Genomic DNA, 18,857 nt, shown 5'->3' with positions numbered 1-18,857 from the left:
CATGTTTCAAGCAGACCACCATAGTCCCTGTGCCCAAGAACACCAAGGTAACCTGCCTAAATGACTACCAACTCGTAGCACTCATGTCTGTAGCCATGAAGTGCTTTGAAGGGCTGGTCATGGTTCACATCAACACCATCATCCCAGAAACCCTAGACCCACTCCAATTTGCATACCGCCCCAACAGATCCACAGATGATGCAATCTCTATTGCACTCAACACTGCCCTTTCCCACCTGGACAAAAGGAACACCTACGTGAGAATGCTGTTCATTGACTACAGCTCAGCGTTCAACACCATAGTGCCCTCAAAGCTCATCACTAAGGTAAGGACCCTGGGACTAAACACCTCCCTCTGCAACTGGATCCTGGACTTCCTGATGGGCCGCCAAATGGTAGTAAGGGTAAGCAACAACAAATCTGCAACGCTGATCCTCAACACGGAGGCCCCTCAGGGGTGCGTGCTCAGTCCCCTCCTGTACTCCCTGTTCACCCATGACTGTGTGGCCAAGCACGACTCCAACACCATCATTAAGTTTGCAGACGACACACCGGTGGTAGGCCTGATCACAGACAACGATGAGACAGCCTATAGGGAGGAGGTCAGAGACCTGGCAGTGTGGTGCCAGGACAACAACCTCTCCCTCAACGTGATCAAGACAAAGGAGATGATCGTGGACTACAGGAAAAGGAGGGCCGAGCACGCCCCCATTCTCATCGACGGGGCTGTAGTGGAACAGGTTGAGAGCTTGGTGTCCACATCACCAACAAACTATCATGGTCCAAACACACCAAGAGGGCACAACAACGCCTATTCCCCCTCAGGAGTCTGAAAAGATTTGGCATGGGTCCTCAGATCCTCAAAAAGTTCTACAGCTGCACCATCGAGAGCATCCTGACTGGTTGCATCACCGCCTGGTATGGCAACTGCTCGGCCTCCGACTGCAAGGCACTACAGAGGGTAGTGCGTACGGCCCAGTACATCACTGGGGCCAAGCTTCCTGCCATCCAGGACCTCTATACCAGGCGGTGTCAGAGGAAGGTCCTAAAAAATTGCCAAAGACTCTACCCCCAAGACATAAGACTGCTGAACAGCTAATCAAATGGCTACCCGGACTATTTGCATTGACCCCCCCCCTTTTTTTACGCTGCTGCAACTCGCTGTTTATTATCTATGCATAGTCACTTTACCCCTACCTACATGAACATATTACCTCAATTACCTTGACTAACCTGTACCCCCGCACATTGACTCGGTACCGGTACCCCCTGTATATAACCTCGTTATTTTATTGTTGCTCTTTTATTTTTTACTTTAGTTTATTTAGTAAATATTTGTCTTAACTCTTATTTTTCTTAAAACTGCATTGTTGGTTAAGGGCTTGTAAGTAAGCATTTCACGGTAAGGTCTACACCTGTTGTATTCGGCGCATGTGACAAATAACATTTGATTTGATTTGAGGTGAATCCAGGTGAAAGCTATGATCCCTTATTGATGTCACTTGTTAAATCCACATCAATCAGTGTAGATCATGTGTCAAACTGATTCCACGGAGTGCCAAGTGTCTGCGGGTTTTCGCTCCTCCCTTGATTGATGAATTAAGGTCACTGATTAGTAAGGAACTCCCCTCACCTGGTTGTCTAGGTCTTAATTGAAAGGAAAAACCAAAGACCAGCAGACACTAGGCCCTCCATGGAATGAGTTTGACACCCCTGGTGTAGACGAAGGAGAGGAGACCGGTTAAAGAAGGATTTTTAAGCCTTGAGACAATTGAGACATGGATTGTGTATGTGTGCCATTCAGAGGGTGAATGGGCAAGACAAAAGATTTAAGTACCTTTGAACATGGTATGGTAGTAGGTGCCAGGCGCACCGGTTTGTGTCTAGAACTGCAATGTTGTTGGGTTCTTCACGCTGAACAGTTTCCTGTATGTATCAAGAATGGTCCACCACCCAAAGGACATCCAGCCAACTTGACACAACTGTGGGAAGCATTGGATTCAACATAGGCCAGCATCTCTGTGGAATGCTTTCGACACCTTCTAGATGCCCCAACGAATTGAGGCTGTTCTGAGGGCAAAAGGCGTGTTGCAACTCAATATTAGGAAGATGTTCCTAATGTTTAGTATACACAGTGTAGTTAATGTATGCATACTAATTCTGTGTCTCCAACATATTGGTATATTTTTCCCTCAGAGTAATATATCAAAGGTTCAACAGAAGCTCTCTCAAGTGTTTCATGTGCAGCCTCGGGCGAAGGAAGGAACTCAGCATGTCTGATGGGTTTACCACTTGACCGGATCTGACCATGCCTTCATGTTCCATGTTCTGCAGGAAATTGATGAGAAGCAATTGGGTCATGTTGTTCAAACATTCTCTGTTTAATTGCCATTTAAATGCATCAGTCACTCACTTTCTATGCATACATGTGACATGAGGCTTAGATTTCACACAACAGTTCGGTGATCGCAATTTCAATTAACTTAAAATTTAATGATAATCCATGCCTTCACTGACTTTGACAATTTCAGTTTCATATACTATTCATACTGTCTATACACACCATTATATACAGTACCAGTCAAACGTTTGGACACACCTACTCATTCAAGGGTTTTTCTTTATCTTTACTATTGTCTACATTGTAGAATAACAGTGAAGACATCAGAACTATGAAATAACACATATGGAATCATGTAGAAACCAAAAAAGTGTTAAACAAATCAAAATATATTTTTCAAAGTAACCATAATTTGCCTTGATGACAGCTTTGCACACTCTTGGCATTCTCTCAACCAGCTTCATGAGGAATGCTTTTCCAACAGTCTTGAAGGAGTTCCCACATATGCTGAGCACTTGTTGGCTGCTTTTCCTTCACTCTGCGGTCCAACTCATCCCAAAGAATCTCAATTAGGTTGAGGTCGGGTGATTGTGGAGGCCAGGTTGAGGTCGGGTGATTGTGGAGGCCAGGTCATCTGATGCAGCACTCCATCACTCTCCTTGGTCAAATACAGTGCCTTGCAAAAGTATTTTTCCTATTTTGTTGCATTACAACCTGTAATTTAAATGGATTTTTTGGGGGATTTCATGTAATGGACATATACAAAATAGTCCAAATTGGTGAAGTGAAATGAAAAACATTACTTGTTTCAAAGAATTCTAAAAAATAAATAACGGAAAAGTGGTGCGTGCATATGTATTCACCCCCTTTGCTATGAGGCCCCTAAATGAGATCTGGTGCAACCAATTACCTTCAGAAGTCACGTAATTTGTTAAATAAAGTCCACATGTGTGCAATCTAAGTGTCACATGATCTCAGTATATATACACCTGTTCTGAAAGGCCCAGAACAGAAGTCCAGAAGTACAGATCAGGGTTGGGTTATAAAAAAATATAAGAAACTTTGAACATCCCACGGAGCACCATTTAAATCCATTATAAAAAAATGGAAAGAATATGGCACCACAACAAGCCTGCCAAGAGAGGGCCGCCCACCAAAACTCACAGACCAGGCAAGGAGGGCATTAATAAGAGAGGTAATAAAGAGACCAAAGATAACCCTGAAGGAGATTGGAGTATCTGTCCATAGGACCACTTTAAGCCGTACACTCCACAGAGCTGGGCTTTACGGAAGAGTGGCCAGAAAAAAAACATTGCTTAAAGAAAAAAAATAAGCAGTAACCAAAAAAGTATTAAACAAATCAAAATATATTTTCAAATAGCCACCCTTTGCCTTGATGACAGCTTTACAAACTCTTGGCATTCTCTCAACCAGCTTCATGAGGTAGTCACCTGGAATGGATTTCAATTAACAGGTGTGCCTTCTTAAAAGTTAATTTGTGGAATTTCTTTCCTTCTTAATGCGTTTGAGCCAATCAGTTGTGTTGTGACAAGGTAGGGGGGGTATACAGAAGATAGCCCTATTTGGTAAAAGACCAAGTACATATTATGGCAAGAACAGCTCAAATAAACAAAGAGAAACAACAGTCCATCATTATTTTAAGACATGAAGGTCAGTCAATACGGAACATTTCAAGAACTTTGAAAGTTTCTTCAAGTGCAGTCGCAAAAACCATCAAGCGGTATGATGAAACTGGCTCTCATGAGGACCGCCACAGGAATGGAAGACCCAGAGTTACCTCTGCTGCAGAGGATAAGTTCATTAGAGTTACCAGCCTCAGAAATTGCAGCCCAAATAAATGCTTCACAGAGTTCAAGTAACAGACACATCTCAGAGGGGACTGTGTGAATCAGGCCTTCATGGTCGAATTGCTGCAAAGAAACCACTGCTAAAGGACATCATTAAGAAGAAGAGACCTGCTTGGGCCAAGAAACACAAGCAATGGACAAGTTGTCCTTTGGTCTGGAGTAAAAATGTGAGATTTTTGGTTATATATATATATATATACAGTGGGGGAAAAAAGTATTTAGTCAGCCACCAATTGTGCAAGTTCTCCCACTTAAAAAGATGAGAGAGACCTGTAATTTTCATCATAGGTACACGTCAACTATGACAGACAAATTGAGAGAAAAAATTCCAGAAAATCACATTGTAGGATTTGTAATTAATTTATTTGCAAATTATGGTGGAAAATAAGTATTTGGTCATCTACAAACAAGCAAAATTTCTGGCTCTCACAGACCTGTAACTTCTTCTTTAAGAGGCTCCTCTGTCCTCCACTCGTTACCTGTATTAATGGCACCTGTTTGAACTTGTTATCAGTATAAAAGACACCTGTCCACAACCTCAAACAGTCACACTCCAAACTCCACTATGGCCAAGACCAAAGAGCTGTCAAAGGACACCAGAAACAAAATTGTAGACCTGCACCAGGCTGGGAAGACTGAATCTGCAATAGGTAAGCAGCTTGGTTTGAAGAAATCAACTGTGGGAGCAATTATTAGGAAATGGAAGACATACAAGACCACTGATAATCTCCCTCGATCTGGGGCTCCACGCAAGATCTCACCCCAAAATGATCACAAGGTGAGCAAAAATCCCAGAACCACACGGGGGGACCTAGTGAATGACCTGCAGAGAGCTGGGACCAAAGTAACAAGCCTACCATCAGTAACACACTACGCCGCCAGGGACTCAAATCCTGCAGTGCCAGACGTGTCCCCCTGCTTAAGCCAGTACATGTCCAGGCCCGTCTGAAGTTTGCTAGAGTGCATTTGGATGATCCAGAAGAGGATTGGGAGAATGTCATATGGTCAGATGAAACCAAAATATAACTTTTTGGTAAAAACTCAACTCGTCGTGTTTGGAGGACAAAGAATGCTGAGTGGCATCCAAAGAACACCATACCTACTGTGAAGCATGGGGGTGGAAACATCATGCTTGGGCTGTTTTTCTGCAAAGGGACCAGGATGACTGATCCGTGTAAAGGAAAGAATGAATGGGGCCATGTATCGTGAGATTTTGAGTGAAAACCTCCTTCCATCAGCAAGGGCATTGAAGATGAAACGTGGCTGGGTCTTTCAGCATGACAATGATCCCAAACACACTGCCCGGGCAACGAAGGAGTGGCTTCGTAAGAAGCATTTCAAGGTCCTGGAGTGGCCTAGCCAGTCTCCAGATCTCAACCCCATAGAAAATCTTTGGAGGGAGTTGAAAGTCCGTGTTGCCCAGCGACAGCCCCAAAACATCACTGCTCTAGAGGACATCTGCATGGAGGAATGGGCCAAAATACCAGCAACAGTGTGTGAAAACCTTGTGAAAAAAAACGTTTGACCTGTGTCATTGCCAACAAAGGGTATATAACAAAGTATTGAGAAACTTTTGTTATTGACCAAATACTTATTTTCCACCATAATTTGCAAATAAATTCATTAAAAATCCTACAATGTGATTTTCTGGATATTTTCTGGATATTTTTTTCTCATTTTGTCTGTCATAGTTGACGTGTACATATGATGAAAATTACAGGCCTCTCATCTTTTTAAGTGGGAGAACTTGCACAATTGGTGGCTGACTAAATACTTTTTTTCCCCACTGTATATATATATATATATTCCGGACTTGTTCTGATATTTCTTAATATTTTTCTTTTTAAAATATTTTTGGATTATGTGTATTGTTTTGTATTACTAGGTATTACTGCACTGTTCAAATCAAGCTTTATTTATGTAGCACATTTCAGACATGAATGCAACGCAATGTGCTTTACAGAAAAAAACATAAATAAAAAACAGTGAAAATAAAAACAGGAATATTTACTGCACAACAAACATGAGGATACATTTTTTTTTTAAAAGCACCTTAAGGAACAGCAAAGCTAAAAAGGTGTGTTTTTAAGATCTCTTTTAAATGTCCACAGTTTCGGTCCCCCTGAGATTTACTGGGTACATAACTTAAAAGCATGTCTGATATGTATTGGGGTGCACAATCGTGGATTGATTTAAAAACCTTAAAATTAATTCTAAAACTCACAGGCAGTCAGTGCAGAGACCTTAAAACCGGTGTAATGTGTGCTCTCCGTCTGGTCTTGTTCAGTACCCATGCTGCAGCATTCTGCATGTTTTGCAGTTGACAAATGGCTTTCTTGGATAGACCAGACAGGAGAGCATTACAGTAGTCAAGCCTGATTGTAATAAAAGCATGGATCAGTGTCTCTGTATCAGCCTGAGATAGAAACGCCCGCACCTTGGTAATGTTCCTCAGGTGTTAAAAAGCTATTTTGGTCACATTCCTAATGTGTGATTGGAAATTGAGTTCAGAATCTAAAATGACACCTAGGTTTTTTACCTGGTGTTCTATCTTTAACCGTGAATTAAAATGTGCTGCCAGATTCTCTCTCGGTGCTTTGGCTCCAATAATAAGTACCTCGATCTTGTCTCTTTAGCTGGAGGAAGTTGTGATTTATCCAAGTATTTAAATCACTAATACAGTCTAATAATTTATCTGTGGAGCTAAAATCCTCTGGTGACACAGAAATGTAAAGTTGTGTATCGTCTACGTAGCAGTGAAAATCAATGTAGTGCTGTCTGTTGGAGCTAGAAACAAAAGCATTTCACTGCACCTGCGATAACATCTGCAAATCTGTGTATGCGACCAATAAACGTAGATTTGATTTTGTGTGCAATAATCCACTCCAGACATCTTATATTTAGATCTCCCATTGTGCTTGGAAGTGATGGGTCGTTCGTGAACATCTCTTTTTGAACAGATCTTTTTGGTGAACGTCGGGAACCGAATCGCATCTGTGAAAGAGCCTTTAATTTGGCACCCTGATTTGCATACTGTCTTTTTTGTTGCTCCAGACAACGATTATCTGTAGACCCGTTATAAAAGATTATCTGGAGATGGTAATTATTCACTGCAGGAACAGTAGGTAGTGGGGAGAGAGCCTCATTCTGTCCACGCTCTTTTGCTATGTGTAAAAACAGAATCAGATTTTTTTTGCAAGCAATCTAATTTCTAATTTTATTTTTTTTAACCAACATTTCACAATCTGACATAATGATAGTCAACTTTTTTAGGTATTACATTAGAAATGTACTGTTTTTCATGTTTTTTCATACATTTTTAAGCACTACTGAACAAAGAGCCATTTGGAAGCCAGATAAACATCTCTTTTAGGTGAACGGAGCCAAAAGATCCGGCTCACCGAAAAGACTCAGAATGCCCATCGCTATGGTGCTTGGTATATGGGAATCCTGTGGGGACTGGAACGATGAAACCCCGTTTGATTTGGGGAATGTTTGCGTCATTAAAAACGACATGTGCTTAAAGGGTCAGGCTCATTACCCTTGAGTTGTCACAGCAGGAGCGACAATTTAAACCTCAATTTTAGAGACTTGATGAGCACAAACACAAGCCTAATCATCATCATCATCAACACCTAGTTTTGTCTGTGGAATCTCAATGGAATCCTTGATTAAAGCACATACGACAGCCTAAACCTCCATTTTTGAGTCTTGATGAGCACCACAGATTATCCATTATATTGACCAGATACTCAAGTGGCCGCTTCAAAAATGGAAGGCAGTCGGGAGGAGGCAAGATCAGGTGGGACCATTCTAGCCAATGAGAGGGCAGATACGCGTGTGAACAACAGGTACAAGTCCAATATAAAGTGTTTTTTCTCAAAGTTGCCGGGATGTCAGGTGTCCTACTTATGTCAGTACACTCGTAACAACCTAAGCATTATGAAACATCTATTAGATCAAATAAATCACATGTAGCAAATAAGCTATTACATTTTTTGCTGACCAAATTCGACACTCTCATTGACCACCATACAAAAACTCCTCACTTGGTGAGCGAAAAAAACACAAAGACGCCACCTGCTGGAGAAGACACATTTTGGGCCCAGTTATCCCTCATGATCAACACCTAGTTTAGTCTGGACACTTTCAATCGATTCCTTGATAATAGTACATAGGCCAACCTCTGATACGGTATCTCCCCCTTGTACAAAAGAGCAATGTCCCTTTCACGATGACCTTCCACAAAGAAAGACAAACATGGTTATAGGTTTTCTCTGTGATAAGGCAGGGTGTTTTTTGTCTGTAGTAGGTTATGCCTATAGCCTGTTCTCTGTAAATTGTCTCTTGATGACAGTTGTGTTTCTATCACATGACCTGGTGCTGGTGACTAAGGTGCTTATCTGGTACCACCGATTCATCATGTCCAATATGATCGATTCACAGGGAAAGATGGATCTCAGAGCAACATGGAGAGTATAAATCAAAATATTCTAATAACTTAATCAGAAAAGGGCTTAATGTGTATGTCACATCAGACACAATCATCAATTGTGAACATGATTTGCAAATCCATATACCGGCAGTCTACTCTAGCCAGACTGTTTGTGAGTGCGAGAGTGTTTGTGTTTAGGTCTGTATCTTTCTGTCGGCCTTGTGCATTTACCTTCCTGCCAAGATGATTGCAATCAATTAAGAACACCTTATCTCTTCTGTCCAAACTCAAGAGGTCTACCCTGAAAAGGAATACACTTGCAGGTTAGATAAAACCCACTTTGTATTTTCCTCTTGGCCGCAGTAAAAGCTGCATAGATTGGTGTGCTCTGTTCCGGATGTGTCAAGTGAGCAGTAGAGGACTGAGGTTACAGTGTTAGAAAGGAAAGGAAGGCCTTGATAAACCAGAGGTGAGATAGAATAGCACACAGTTCTCGCGCACACACATACACACACACACGGTATGTTCAGACACACACAAGCACACACATATGCAAAAACAAAGAGACCCACACAGTCACACACATCTCTTTAGAGGTGGAGGTGAGATCAAAGACTCCTTTCCACTCACCAGACTGAGCAGACTGTCTTATATAAAGAGGCTGTTCAACACTCATTCTAATGCTTATCACATCATAGACCAGATTGCTTTTAACTTCTAGAATGTAATTGTGTTTTAGTCATCTCTCTCCCACTGGCGCTCTGAATACAGAGCTTTGTCACAAGGCAGACAAGGGGAACAAGGACAATGTGGCTAGTGTAATCTTGTAACCATGGGACTAAAAGAAGCACAACACACTGGAGACAGCGGACAAAGAGAGGGAATGATGCAGATGATTTTACAATGTTTATTTTAGGGTGCAAAACATATTCACCTGATGTTACAAGAACGTTTCCAGAATACATTTTGTCTGTTCTTTAATGGTTCCCAGAATGTTTCATTAGGGTTGTGGGAAGAGTCTGGTGGGAACATTGTGGGGACCTCACAAAAGATATGTTCCCAAAACACAAAACTGTCAAATGTTTCCGATATAATTCTTACTTTGATACACTTCAAATAGCCACCCTTTGCCTTGATGACAGTTTTGCACACTCTTGGCATTCTCTCAACCAGCTTCACCTGGAATGCTTTTCCAACAGTCTTGAAGGAGTTCCCACATATTTTACATTTACATTTTAGTCATTTTAGCAGACGCTCTTATCCAGAGCGACTTACAGTTTTAGTGAGTGCATACATTTTTCATACTGGCCCCCCGTGGGAATTGAACCCACAACCCTGGCGTTGCAAGCGCTGTGCTCTACCAACTGAGCTACAGGAGGCCTATGCTGAGCACTTGTTGGCTGCTTTTCCTTCACTCTGCCGTCCGACTCATCCCAAACCATCTCAATTGGGTTGAGGTCGGGGGATTGTGGAGGCCAGGTCATCTGATGCAGCACTCCATCACTCTCCTTCTTGGTAAAATAGCCCTTACACAGCCTGGAGGTGTGTTGAAAAACAAATGATAGTCCCACTAAGCTCAGATGGGATGGCGTATCGCTGCAGAATGCTGTGGTAGCCATGCTGGTTAAGTGCGCCTTGAATTCTAAATGAATCACAGTGTCACCAGCAAAGCACCCCCACACCATAACACCTCCTCCTCCATGCTTTACGGTGGGAACTACACATGCGGAGATCATCCGTTCACCCACACCGCGTCTCACAAAGACACAGAGGTTTGAACCAAAAATCTCCATTGCTCGTGTTTCCTGGCCCAAGCAGGTCTCTTCTTCTTATTGGTGTCCTTTAGTAGTGGTTTCTTTGCAGAAGTTTGACCATGAAGGCCTGATTTACACAGTCCCCTCTGAACAGTTGATGTTGAGATGTGTCTGTTACTTGAACTCTGTGAAGCATTTATTTGGGCTGCAATTTCTGAGGCTGGTAACTCTAATGAACTTATCCTTTGCAGCAGAGGTAACTCTGGGTCTTCCATTCCTGTGGCGGTCCTCATGAGAGCCAGTTTCATCATAGGGCTTGATGGTTTTTGCGACTGCACTTGAAGAAACGTTCAAAGTTCTTGAAATGTTCCGTATTGACTGACCTTCATGTCTTAAAGTAATGATGGACTGCCGTTTCTCTTTGCTTTGCTATTCTTGCCATAATATGGACTTGGTCTTTTACCAAATAGGACTATATTCTGTATACCCCCCTACCTTGTCACAACAATGACTGGAACAAATTGCAAAAATCTCTGAAGCTGGAGACTCTTATCTCCCTCACTAACTTTAAGAATCAGTTGTCAGAGCACCTTACCGATCACTGCACCTGTACACAGCCCATCTGAAATTAGCCCACCCAACTACCTCAGCCCTATATTGTTATTTATTTTGCTCATTTGCACCCCAGTATCTCTATTTGCACATCATCTCTTGCACATCTATCATTCCAGTGTTAATACTAATTGTAATTATTTTGCACTATAGCCTATTTATTGCCTTACCTCCATAACTTGCTACATTTGCACACACTGTATATATATTTTCTGTTGTATTTTTGACTTTATGTTTTGTTTTACCCCATTTGTAACTCCGTGTTGTTGTTTTTATCGCACTGCTTTGCTTTATCTTGGCCAGGTCGCAGTTGTAAATGAGAACTTGTTCTCAACTGGCTTACCTGGTTAAATAAAGGTGAAATAAAAAATTAAAAAATAAAAAGAACACAACTGATTGGCTCAAACGCATTAAGACTGAAATAAATTCCACAAATTAACTTTTACACACCTGTTAATTTAAATGCATTCCAGGTGACAAGCTGGTTGAGAGAATGCCAAGAGTGTGCAAAGCTGTCATCAAGGCAAAGGGTGGCTATTTGAAGAATCTCAAATATAAAATATATTTGGTTTTGTTTAACACTTTGTTGGTTACTACATGATTCCATATGTGTTATTTCATAGTTTTGATGTCTTCACCATTATTCTACAATGTAGAAAATAGTTTTAAAAAACACACACAAAAACACTTTAATGAGTAGGTGTGTCCAAACTTTTGACTGGTAGTGTATATATATATGTTCTGAGGACCTCCAAGACAAGGTAAAATGTATATAGCGTGAACATCAATGTAATATTTTGTTAAACCTAAAATAGATATGCTATGAACGTCATTCTATTTAATTCTTACAACATTAAGGGAATGTCATGTGCAACCTAACTCAAACATTGTATGAATGTCATCACAACTGTTTTTGTGTGTGTTTTTTAAAACTATTTTCTACATTGTAGAATAATAGTGAAGACATCAAAACTATGAAATAACACAACTGAGCATATTTTGTGTTTTGGGAACCTATCTCTTGTAATGTACCCACAACTTAATTAAATGTTCTGGGAACCTTTTAAAGAACTCAAAAAGACTGTTCTGTCAACATTCTTGCAACATCAAATGAATGTTTTGTGCACTCTGATACAAACATTATTTGAATGTCAGCACAACTGGACAGTTTTTGTGTTATGAGAACATTTGCCGCGACCTAACGAATGTTCTGGGAACTTTCACAGAACCAATTTTGGTTTGCTGTGATCACTCTTTCATCTGGACCACAAATGGAAGACTAGAGTCTTCAATACATTTGAATGTAACAGCAGACATTTTTTGTAGGACTGGTAAAGCCCATGTTGTTCGAGTTAAAATCTGTAGAAAATTATTTTCAGTGTTTAAGGACATTGTTATTGCAAGTGCAAGCACATTTGAAGTTGTGTGTTTTCAAATAGTTTATTTGAGTGGTGTTACAAATAGACCGTTTTACGTTTGGGGAATGATTAGGAATCTTGCGGTCTCCACTTCCCACTCAAGCTCTCCAGGCAACATCAACAATGCTTCCTCCGTCATACAGTGTGTTTTGACTGTATCGTGTCCAACGGCTCTGTGTTTTGGTACAGCTTTGGTACTACTGACTCAGGACTTAAGATCTCCCAGCCTGCCTTGCTCTCCTACATTCCATCCTTGACATGGCCTCTAAGAAAATTAACAAGTGAAACTTGATTTGAGCTTATCTCCTTAACATCTCTTCATGAAGTTGACAGGGACAGAGTCTTCTATTCGGACGGGGCCATTAGGCTAAATTCGCAGTGACCTATCCAGATTGTGAAGGTCACAGAGGGAGGCAGGGGGTCTTAGTAATTGGTAGTAGGTCCTGGCAATGGGCCTTTTCTCTTGAAGGAACATGAGCTTTACAATGAGACTGAGCTAAGCGATGACAAATTCAATGTTAGGAAATTGTTTTACTTTCCATATATCATTCAAGTTATTCCTTGGTTCGCAGTGTTGTGATGTAAGTCATTTTGTATTATTCCAAACTATTTTATATTTGTCAAAGTAAAGAATAACATTAGAATGTTGGTTGCTATCATCATCATTGTTAGTTGGAAAACCAGTGAACCACAGAACAAATAGGGCGCCAATCTTCCTCTAACTCCCCACCCATTTTTCTGTGCATTGCCAGGGAGTTGGGAATCATTGTTCTGTGTGTCACACATCAACAGTCATCTCCGTAGCAAAGGAGTCTAGGCACTTCTTTGATCCGTGCTCTGCTTTGGTCACAGCCACCCCTCAGAGAGAGAAGGCAGAGAACCATGGAAACTGACTCCCTCATGTGCATACTCTACTGTACGGCAGCACCACATAGTGTGGTGTAATGCAGATTTTCTGGGTGCAGCAGTCTCAATGGTCTGTATCAAGTCTACTATTAATGTTAAGCTGATGTAACTACATGTAGTCGTGCAGTAGGCTACTCTGATTCGTCATCTGGTATTAAAATGGGTGTAGGAGGAGGCAGAGAGATAGAGAAATATGGTAGAGTGGGGAGACTGAGTCCTTTGTTATTGTCAAGACCCACACACTTACATTGTATCTCCCTCAGACAAAGGCACTCTTTCATTTGTTCTCTGCTACAGTGAGACTACAGGTCAGTACAGAGACAGAGACGCCCACTGCAGGGCCATAGATAGTGACGAGCTGCCACATTGTAGAGGGCCTTAACATCCTCCCTTCTACCTCTCCCTAATCCCCTCTTCATTATCTCCTCTCTGCCTGACTCACCGCACTAATTCTAGCATCCGGTCTCTAACACACACAGAGACAATATGCTGGCCTTATGCCACATGTGAATGAGCCTTTACTCCTCATCATTGTGTGTGTACTGGGGATGGCTCTAGTGGTGAGTTTCCCGGGAGTGTATCTGTAATCAGGTTATGTCCAGGGAGGTTTGAGATCAGATCTTTAGTCATCGGGATTGCGTCCCAAATGTCACCCAATTCCCATTGGTGCACTGCTATTGACCAGGGCCCAAAGTCATACGGTTCTGGTCAAAAGTAATGCGCTGTAGGGAATAGGTTGCCATTTGGGACGCAGCCCTGGTTTTCTTCACGTAGGGTTTGGAGTGGAGCCGGACATGGGCCTCCACAAGCCTATTTATGCCTACTATAAAGTATAAATCATAGTCCTGAGACGCTATAGTCCGGTGTCCCATTGTGACATAGCTATGCGGCTCTGAGACCAACATCCGCGGGGGACGCACAGCCCCTGACCTCTTATGGACAGTGTGTATTACTGGTGTGGCCTAGGGGTTACGCCCCAGGCCGGAGGATTGTGGGTAATCTGTGCTGATCACTTGGGCTCAGACAGTCACACGCCAAGGCTTACCTGTGGCTGACTGTCTGTGGATTCATGTAGATAGAGGTAGGCCTACTCCTCAACTGCAAGCAATATGAAAATTCATGTTATTATCAGCATCGTCTTTTTTAATCAACTTGCTGGAGATCATGACATTATTTTTTATCCAAACTAACATAACTCAAAGCTGTCTAAAATGTAGCTGACCAGTTTCCTTGTTTATTAGTATCAGGAAATGGACTGGTACAGTTAATGTAAATAAACAAGCATGTAGTAAATCTATCTGACAAAATTGATTTTCCAAACAACAGAAAGCTTTCCAGACAGATTTACCGGAATTACCTCTGTTATCTGATAATCTGTCTGAACAGCAAAACATCAACGTAGATGTTTGTGTTGTTTTGACGTGAACCCACCGACCTCTTCCCCACCCTTAACCCACCTCCCTTCAGCAGCCAATCACAGACTGTTTACTAGTTTCACCCTACCATGACTGAGCACCCAACCCCACCACCCCACCAAACACTCCGGGAGCAACTCCAGCACAGGGGCCTAACTGTTTCGTAACACCCACAGAAAATATACAACAGTACCCAAACATGAGTCCCTGTGTAGCCCCAGTAGACATGCTTTAGCTGGGAATTCCCAGCCAGCCCTGGCACTCCGTTAGTGTCACTATGTCAGAGCATTGTGTTCCTACTTCCTGCCCTGTATTGCCCCATAATCAGTTCATCATCCCTCACTGAGTAGGAGTAGAACAGAGAGAGAGAGATTCAAATGTCATCGCCCCACTGCAGCCCCTCTAGACTAGGGCCCTCCGTACTTCGAGTAGGAGAGTATTGGAACAACACTGCTGGTTGTGTAGTGGACAAAGCCAACAGTGTCTACAATAACATTTTAACTATGAAATGGATAGGGTGTGTACTGTGTACACCTCAGATAATGGTTTGCTCTAGCCAGGGACATAACAGTGATATTAAAAGCGTATTGTGTGGTCACGCTGTGTTGCAACCTCACTTGGGCCAAAGCAGCCTGGTAGGATGCCAATGTGGCAGGCTGCTGTCATCTGGGCTTTATATTTATGGCAGTGGGCGCAGCAGTTGATTGGGTGTGGGCTTGTTGATTAACAATGTGGTAACACACCGTGGTGAAAGAGGCCATTTCGAATCCATTTATAACTATGTGTGTGCTCTTGCATTTCGTGAAGGTGCCTATGAAAATGTCTAACGTGCTACTACTATGTAATTACTATTTAATAATACGTTAATAGTTAATTCAATCATAACTTGAATGCTTATGAACACTTAACTAGTAACTTTAATACAGTAGGAGGACACCCAAAACGAAATAGCATCACAGATTGATATTCCCTCTTTCAAATGAATTCGAATACATTCACTGAAGACATACAGAGTGGCTTAAGAATACACACCCAGAAGTGGTGATGATCAATTGCTATATGCTTATTCTGTAAATGCAAATAAGGTATATGTTAATCTTACATGATGGAACACGGTGCATCCTATAAGAGATCAGTGCCGAGCAAGCGTACCTTTGAAGTAGCAGATGCGGGTTCAGGTTCATTAAGTGACAGTCAGGTATTAACAAGTGGAATGGGTTGGGTGCATCATACAATCGAATGCTACACCAGATGTGTAGCTGTTTGTGAAGGTGTCACAGTAACAGATGTTCTTTGTACTGCTCAGAATTCTTTGGTCATCATAGAGACAGGCAGGCAGCCAACTAGTATCTGTAAAGGACAGGTTTGACCACTACCTATGTGCTGCTCTTTTGCCTCTTTGGTGTTATCCGTCCATCAGGGGAAAAGGGATTGGGATAAGTTAGCTTGTGTGTGCTTAGCTCAGGCTCTGAGCTGCAGTGTGTGACTGACTGTTCTTTGGTTGTATTCTGGGCTGAGCAGTCATCTCAGTGCTGTGTCAATGCGTACTCCCTGCTAATCTGAGGCGGAATGAATGGGAGCCCAGGGTTTGTCTGTCTCTGCTCTGCCAGACTCTGGAACACAGACACAAACAGTGCTGCTGCTGTTCTGCTCCGAGTCAGTCTGGCCTATTCTCTGACTCAGTGTCCTCTTAAGTCTGATAACAGCACATGCTCCCGGCAGCCGGCTCCCCTCCCCCTCCATAACACATTTTTCCCTCCCTCTCTCTCTACCTCTGTCTTTATCTCATCCTCTTGCTTACTCCCACTCCCAATCCCTCACTCCCAATTTCTCTTTCTCTCTATCTCGCCCTCTCTCATCTCCCAATCTCCTACTCCCAATCTCTCTCTTTTGCTCTCTGTCCCATCCCCCTCCCCTGTCTCGCTCTTTCGTTAATCCATCTCTTCACTCTGACAGAATCTCTGATCCTCACCCCCCTTGTCTTTTTACATCATCATGACACAGATGGTCAGGGCAGCAGGTTTTTAGTAGTCAGACATTATGTGACATCAGTGCTATAGATTATTTTTTTATTTTTTTACATAAGATCCATATCCGTCCATTTAATGAATGAAAACCGCTATCCATTTAGGATTTGAAATCGGGATGCATAGCTTTGCAAAATAGATCGGAATCCTACCCTTGCAGGGTCATTCTAGATATCCTGTGAGGTTTTGCGGCCATAGAGAGCTGACGCCGAAACATCTAAATTATTCACGATAGCAGCTACATGTAGTAAATTGTGTCTGCAACAACACACATACCATTATGTTCCTCTTCAGTTATAGCATCTGCGGCGCTTGTGAGATCTCTCATGTGTGTTTGTCTCCCCCTGCAGATCAGTCAAGGTAATGTCCCCGGTGTTGAGAGCGCGTCGCTGGCCATGGACACAGAGGAGGGAGTCGAAGTGGTGTGGAATGAGGTGCTCTTCAATGACAGGAAGGTCTTCAAGGCACAGGAGGTACGGCAAAGTTAGACAGGGGGTGTCTCACAAATAGCACCCTATTCCCTATATAGTGCACTACTTTTGACCAGGGCTCATAGGACTCTGGTCAAAGTAGTGCACTACACTAAGTATACAAAACATTAAGAACTCACATAGACTGACCAGGTGAATCCCGGTGAACGCTATGATCCCTTATTGATGTCACTTGTTAAATCCACTTCAATCAGTGTAGATGAAGGGGAGGAGACAGGTTAAAGAAGGATTTTTAAGCCTTGATACAATTGAGACCTGGATTGTGTATGTGTGCCATTCAGTAGGTGAATAGGCAAGACAAAATATTTAAGTGCCTTTGAACAGGGGCTATGGTAGTAGGTGCCAGGCGCACTGGTTTGTGTCAAGAACTGCAACGCTGCTGGGTTTTTCACGCTCAACAGTTTTCCGTGTGTATCAAGAATGGTCCACCACCCAAAGGACATCAGCCAACTTGACACAACTGTGGGAAGCATTAGAGTCAACATGGGCCAGCATCCCTGTGGAACGGTTTCAACACCTTGTAGAATCAATGCCCTGACGAATTTAGGCTGTCCTGAGGGCAAAAGGGGGGGGGTGTTCCTAATATTTGGTATACTCAGTGTATATAGGGAATAGGGTGCCATTTGGGACGCAGACAGAGTTTCTATTGTCACTGGCTATATGTTCCATTCTATGTACTTCCATTCTCCAGAGCGAGCACACAAATGGAAGTAGGAGTCAATGGTTTAAACGTGCATATTTTGGCGAACCACCTGTGCTACTCTTAAGTACACAAACCTCTCCCCACTCCATCTCTTTTTCAGGAGAAGATTAAAGAGATGTTTGAGAACCTGATGCAGGTTGAGCACCCAAATATAGTCAAGTTCCATAAGTACTGGCTGGATATGAAAGAGAGTCGAGCTCGGGTAAGTCTGCTATCTAGATCAACCTCTAAGGCCTGTCATTATCACTCATTCTCTTAGGAAATGTCTCTCTCTCTTTATCTCTGAACCCGAATCTATTGATTTGGTCTGCACACTGACAGTATCTCTGAACTGGGATCGATTGCTTTGGTCTGCACACTGATAATATCTCTTTCTGCTATCTTTTGGACAGGTAATCTTTATCACAGAGTACATGTCCTCAGGCAGCCTCAAGCAGTTTCTCAAGAAAACCAAGAAAAACCATAAGACCATGAATGTCAAGGTCAGTGTCTCTCTGCTATTGGGGAAATACCCTCTGACCCCTGGCTGTGACACACGTTTTGAAACACTCGAAACAGGGAGGTACTACCTGAACACTACCAATAAAAACACACATTTTCTTTGTCCATTTCAAAATGTTTTGCTACCTTGTACTGAACCCGTCCCTGGTCAGACATTAGGGGATTATACTTAAATAGTTTTCTATCCTTGCAAACTTCAATCATATCCCACTTTTTAAGTGTCTGCAGTTCACTCTGTTATGTATTCCAGGCTTGGAAGCGATGGTGTACACAAATTCTCTCTGCCCTCAGGTAAGACGAATAGCATTCTCATCCCCTCTATTATTTTCAGTGGCAGTGTAAACTATTACTCTAGGACTGACTGGGGTCTTCATCTCTTGTCGTGG

General features: G+C 42.4%; 1 protein-coding gene across 1 annotated transcript in view; it reads left to right on the top strand.

Annotated features, from left to right (window-relative positions):
• The window catches only part of LOC121569912 (nuclear receptor-binding protein 2), a 72,221-nt gene that overhangs the window by 26,488 nt on the left and 26,876 nt on the right, over positions 1-18,857 (top strand). Inside the window, exons 2-5 of the mRNA XM_041881243.2 lie at positions 17,127-17,249; positions 18,071-18,172; positions 18,363-18,452; positions 18,722-18,762. Coding sequence (XP_041737177.1) covers positions 17,127-17,249; positions 18,071-18,172; positions 18,363-18,452; positions 18,722-18,762 — 356 coding nt within the window. The remainder of the gene's footprint in view (positions 1-17,126; positions 17,250-18,070; positions 18,173-18,362; positions 18,453-18,721; positions 18,763-18,857) is intronic.

This window comes from Coregonus clupeaformis, chromosome 7, assembly GCF_020615455.1.
Source record: "Coregonus clupeaformis isolate EN_2021a chromosome 7, ASM2061545v1, whole genome shotgun sequence".
In the NCBI taxonomy this organism is placed as follows: domain Eukaryota; kingdom Metazoa; phylum Chordata; class Actinopteri; order Salmoniformes; family Salmonidae; genus Coregonus; species Coregonus clupeaformis.
The sequence above is the reverse complement of the archived record's forward strand: the minus strand, read 5'-3'. Positions and strand labels throughout refer to the sequence as shown.